Source organism: Papilio xuthus, unplaced genomic scaffold, assembly GCF_000836235.2.
Source record: "Papilio xuthus unplaced genomic scaffold, Pxut_1.1 DF828079.1, whole genome shotgun sequence".
Taxonomy (NCBI): domain Eukaryota; kingdom Metazoa; phylum Arthropoda; class Insecta; order Lepidoptera; family Papilionidae; genus Papilio; species Papilio xuthus.
In genome coordinates, this window is record NW_013530570.1 from 1,093 (window position 1) to 6,563 (window position 5,471).

The 5,471-nt window shown below is 39.2% G+C and overlaps 1 protein-coding gene across 1 annotated transcript; it reads right to left on the minus strand.

Moving 5' to 3' along the window:
* Positions 1–1,797: 1,797 nt before the first annotated feature.
* Positions 1,798–5,465, minus strand: LOC106114554 (myosin light chain kinase, smooth muscle). Its single transcript, XM_013307815.1, has 8 exons — positions 5,389–5,465; positions 4,955–5,114; positions 4,221–4,387; positions 3,688–3,826; positions 3,420–3,534; positions 3,168–3,304; positions 2,860–3,029; positions 1,798–2,541 (listed from the first exon to the last, which is right to left on the minus strand). Exons 3-8 carry the CDS (start codon positions 4,365–4,367, stop codon positions 2,338–2,340), a joined length of 912 nt encoding a protein of 303 aa, XP_013163269.1. The 5' UTR covers positions 4,368–4,387; positions 4,955–5,114; positions 5,389–5,465; the 3' UTR covers positions 1,798–2,337.
* Positions 5,466–5,471: the final 6 nt, after the last annotated feature.

The following is a 5,471-nucleotide window of genomic DNA, read 5'->3' on the forward strand; positions in this document are numbered from 1 at the left end:
TATTGAGCATTAATTTTACTATTATAGGGTCGTATATGAATTGGTTGTGATATGAATATGTTTATAGTCCCAGCAGTGGGCCGGCGTCATAACGAATCTTTAATTGGTGCGTTAGAATTTGTTACTGTGTTCACTGAATGCCTCTATTTAAATATTATCTCCTAATAAACTATATTGTATGGAGTTTGGAATGAATTGAAGTACAATCACGTACGGAAGTCGAGTCGAATTTGTTAAACTAGTTTGAAAAGAATATTTATTGTGATACAAAGTAAAAAAAATATTTTTACCAAGTTTGTCTGTCTGTCTATCTGTTTTTGTTAAGGCTTTTCTCGGAAATGGCTGGACCGATTTTGGCGGGATTTTTATTGGCAGGTAGCTTATGTAATAAGGAGTAACTTAAGCTACGGTTATTTCAGTAAAATCTTTTATTTTAGAAAAATAAGGAACGTAGCAATGTCCAAGCACTGTCCAGTACCACGCGCAGCTCAAAGACAGTATTTCACGTTCAGATTTTAGCATAAATATAAAACGTAGTCCGGAAGAGCATATGGGCTACACTAATCAAGTTTTTTTTTAATTCCGCGCGGACGGAGTCGCGGGCTTAGGGAAGGTTAGTTGAATATATTTTTTCATTATTACTGAAAGATACACTATGCTACATCATTGGCACAAAAATGTTTTATATTAAACTAAACTACTGCCATCTAATAATCACATTGTCGTTTAATTGGTAGAAACATCTTCGCACGAATATGCCAGTCATCCGTCAAGCGGAAGAAATTCCGCGTTTCGCCTGATGAGTGAGGTACCAGAGGCTTAACTTTAGTCTCCTTTCCTTCCCACCCTATTCTTATAGGAAAGGATGAGAAGTGGAAGTTGAGTTTCCGGATGACGGTATGCATGGGAAGGGAAAATATTCTCTTTATGTCCTCCGTCGATTAAAGGTAAGCAACGCATCTTCAATTGCGTATGTCTATGCAACGGTATCTTCACTATTTCAGAGATTTCAAGAGGACGCTTGATCGTTTGCCACCTTATGATATAAAAAAACAATGTTACTTTTGCAGTGTTCATCCCTTTGATATTCGACCAGATCAGAGCTGCTGTAGATGTCCTTCTAAACCAATGTACAAAAAAGGCAGACGAGGGAGCAGTGGCGGCGCCTCCTTGGCCACGACCAGTCTGAAAACGACCAAGAAGTAGAAGTAGAAGAAGAATTACATCGTTAAAGTTATTATTGTGAAACTAGCAAGATATAAGATCGTTAAAATGATAAATAATAAAATCTCTCGCCGACTTAGCCGGTTGTCTCTGATTTGAAAAAAAAGTAATGAAAAAGCATCGACGTCTCAACTCGTTTCTCAGGATTTCATATTTTAAAATAAGATCTATGTGTTTGAATGAGGGGCGAGTTAGTGCTAAGTCACGTTACATGTTCGGAATGCGAGTTGTTCCGATTGTTACCGCCACTTAGCCTGCGTCTTAACTTGCTATGTTTATATCTAAAAATTGTACATAAACTTATATAGACTGTAATAATATTTATTACTTAAGTTTTATTTAGAAATTATCTCTCGAATAAGTCGCCGTTTACGACAAAAACTTAAGTAATGATAAATAAGATGTTTTTTGTTAACTAGTTATGTTCTTTTCTTCTAAATTCTAGATGAATTTTGATTTTTGAAATTACTAACATTTACTTTTCCTTTTTTCAATATTTACAAATAATTTCTTACATAAGTTGTATTGTGCTGCCATCTATGGAAAGGATAAGACTTAAAAAATAAAACAGCATTTTAATTTTTAAGGTATACATATTTATTTATAAATTACGCTGTCGCATGATATAAGTTATGTACAATTAAATAATACAATTTATATAAAAATAATTAGGATTTGTTCCGGCGATGTCGCGACGAGCGGCCTGTGGTGGCGGACAGGGCGCCCCCGCGCGCCGCCGGCACAAAACTAAAGCAACATTGATTAACTTCAAAGCTTATAAATTTTCAAATAGAAGCTGCGATTTTCTGTTAAATAAACAACGTAACAACTGAATAATGTCGACAATAAATAATAAAATAACATTTAAAAGTGACTAGAGAGCGAGGATTCGATATTCCAAGCGATTTCTCATAGGCATTCGATAGGGTGTAACACTTATCATTTACTTAATATATTAATAAATAATTTAATATAAAAAAAACTCCTTTACATTAGACTCCGAATTGTATAAAAATCGTATTCCAGTTTAATATTCGAGATTAATTTATTTGTAAGTTTGTATAAAGTCTTGGTGTACCGCAGGGGTGTAATTTGGGTCCAGTCAGTTGTTGTCTAGTTGTCGACAACATTGAGATAGAAAGCGGCGAGGGAGTCTCCCTTGTTGCCGACAGCGCGTGCTTGATACTGTCCGCTGTCGTCAGAGCTGCATTTTGTTATTTCCAGGCGGTAGGTGGCGCCCTCCATCGTGAAGTTGTAGCGCGGCGAACTTTCGTCGATAGGTTTGCCGTCCTTCAACCATTGCAGTTGGAGTGGTGGCTGAAAACGAAGTACAAGTTTCATTGACTGCTGTAAGATATGATGAATGATTCTGGTGACCCTAGAGTTCACGGTAAGTATGCATTTGCGGCATTAAGGTAGGTCGAGGTGGGACGATCGCCTAGGGCGCCGACCATAATACCTCTTTATATACGCATTGTCAAACTCTGGCGCCTGCGACCAAAAAAAGGGGCCTCAAATATATAGCCCAGGACGACGAAAATTGGAAGACGAAAAAACCTTAGTAATTTGAGAGATGTCCAATTTGAATGTTTCTAAATTGTTTCTTTATTGTTGCTTATTATTAAGGTTTGTTACCTGCTCCAACTGCGCAGTGAAGACAGCAGGCTCGGCTGCAGCGACAGTGACGGAGGCGGGGAAGGCGGCGTACTGCGGAGTAGCTGCCTGCTCGCCCGACACACGCACCACTAACGAACACGACGAGAACGACTCGCCTGCGTCGTTGAACGCTTCACATGTGTACACACCTGGATATAAGACAAACGTTAAAATTAGAATAAACATTCGCTAGATGTCGTTGTAATTAAAAATTCGATTCCCTTTCAACTATCCTTCAAAGTCGTGTAAATATAATCTGATAAGTTTATCTTGTTTCAGTTACTGACCTGCATCCTCTGGGAATATCTCAGCGATGTGCAGCTTGTGTATGTTGGCTTCGCTGGAGTACTGGAAGTCCTTGGAGGGCTTGATTTCTTTGTAGTTGTGGAGCCACACTACGTCGAACCTCTCCGCGCCGACAATCCTACGCAATGAATAAAAGAGCCTTGTACTAAGGTCAAAAAAAAGTTGTTAGAGGGAGACACAGTTGTTAAAACTTTTAGTGTAATATATTGCTGGTATAATGTTATATATCTGACCTGCAGGACAAGGTGACAGCATCACCATCATTGACGATCTGTGACACTGCGTGGTCTACGATCCTGGGCGGCTTGTCACCGAACTTGACGCCGCCAGTGGGCGCGCTCTCCGCCGCTAAGCAGTCACAAAAAATAATATTTGTTTTCGTTACACAATAAAACAAATTATAAATAAAGTTTTTCTTGTTTTTTTTTCCTTACAAATTTAAAATATTTTATTTTTTGTTCTTTAAGTTATTAATAACAAGTCAGTTTTAGTTGTACTAACGTTTAACGGTGACGTTGCACTTGGTCTCGACCTCGCCCTGGCTGTTGATGGCCTTCAGCGAGTACACGCCCTCGTCCTCGGGGAACACTTCCGCGATCGCAAGTGATGCTACGCTGTTCTTGTACTTCAGGTTCACCACCTGCAACACACACATACATACATTTGTCTGTCTGTTTGTTACTGCGCTTTTTTGTTCATATTTATATCAAATAAACTTCATTATGTAACCAACATATCAATGTTTCTTTCTCTGTCTCTCTCTCTCTCTCTCTCTCTCTCTCTTGCATCATGGAGTAAAATCAATCCAACGCATACAGTCAGGGCACTTTGTGGTGACCGACTTATAGAAAAATTACTTTATTCCTTGCAACAACACAAATACCGACCATTCAAACAAATTACTAATTTATTTACTTGCGCAGATGACGACACAATAGTAAGCCATTAGTCATGTACAGATAACTTTTTTGTACTTAAGAAACATTCAAACGACTCGCTTATGGTATACCGCGAGTTTCCCTGATAGTACATACCTCAGAGGAGTGCAGCGGCTGACCATCCTTGTACCACTCCACACGGGGGTCGGGGTCACCGCGCACACTGCACGACAACAGCAGCGGCGCCGCGTCACGCGCTGTCACAGCATCCGGCAACGCACGCGCGAAAGATGGCGCGCACATCGACGAGTCTGATGCTGGCACTAAGATACAATTGACTCAGTATACATCCACAAAGTTCTCTCTTTATTTAGTTTGACAGATGCCCACTGTCATCTGTCAAACTAAACAGCTCACTAGCGACCCACTTTAAATGTCAAAAATGTGTCAAAATCCTTGTCGTACTGTAGATGTCTTGTCAAGTTTTCTCTTTTGACAGTTTCTATGGCGTTGTAGATTATGAATATTTTTGACAAAATTGCGATAGTAACGCCCTCAGTCCAGATAAGTTTCTCGCGCTGTACAACAGCAGTCTTAAAGACTACTAACGCCCTCTATCACACAAAGGATGGCACGGATTGAATTTAAGAAGAGAAATAAATAACAATGCCATCTTTCTTGATCAAATTTAAACACAATGATACGCAAAGGCTTTTTTAAAGTCCCAAAATTAAAATTTATCAAAAATCAAGTAAATTGCTGTAAAACATTCCTCTACCCTTACATGTTGCTAGTATCGTAATGGCTGACCTTCGAAGCTACTAAAATCCTGAAACATGGTAAGAAATTTAGCAATTTAGGCAATAAAAATTCCAAGAGTGTTTACTCACAGACTAGTTCCTTAGTAGCACTTCTAGATCTTGAGGAGGTGGAGTCAGAGTCTCCGAGCTTGGCTCCGTACTTCTTCTTGCCGGGCTCGATAGAGCTCTGTGGGGAGTACTTGGGCCGCGGCGCCTGCGCCTGCGACTTGCTTGGCGGGTCGATTGTCACCTTTATACACAAGAAATAAGGTTCAAATTGTAGTAAATAAAACCTGACTAACGAAAACATATTTTGTTTCTTAGATTGATTCGATATGTTAAATGAAAAAGAATGCATTGGACCATAATTTATTAAGAAAAGTATCAAAATTAACTTGTTTATGCCACTAGATGGCGCTTTTTTTAAATTCTAATGTTCTATTCAAATTAAAAACTTTTGCATCTCTTGAGGTCTAGTATTCTTCATAAAGCACTTCAAAATGAACAATTTACGTATTATTTACCTTTGTCTTGGTGATGATGGGTTGAGGTGCGGGTTTGAGCGGCTTCTCAATGTAGCGGCGGTCACCCGAGTGCAGGAACTTGT

Bases quoted from the DNA above. Each gene is read 5' to 3' on its own strand.
- LOC106114554 (XM_013307815.1), bottom strand. From the start codon at position 4,367: ATGTGCGCGCCATCTTTCGCGCGTGCGTTGCCGGATGCTGTGACAGCG. The intron at 3,305-3,419 runs GTCAGATATATA...TTCATTGCGTAG, and splicing joins GCTGTCACCTTGTCCTGCAG to GATTGTCGGCGCGGAGAGGT. The intron at 3,030-3,167 runs GTCAGTAACTGA...TCTTATATCCAG, and splicing joins GATATTCCCAGAGGATGCAG to GTGTGTACACATGTGAAGCG.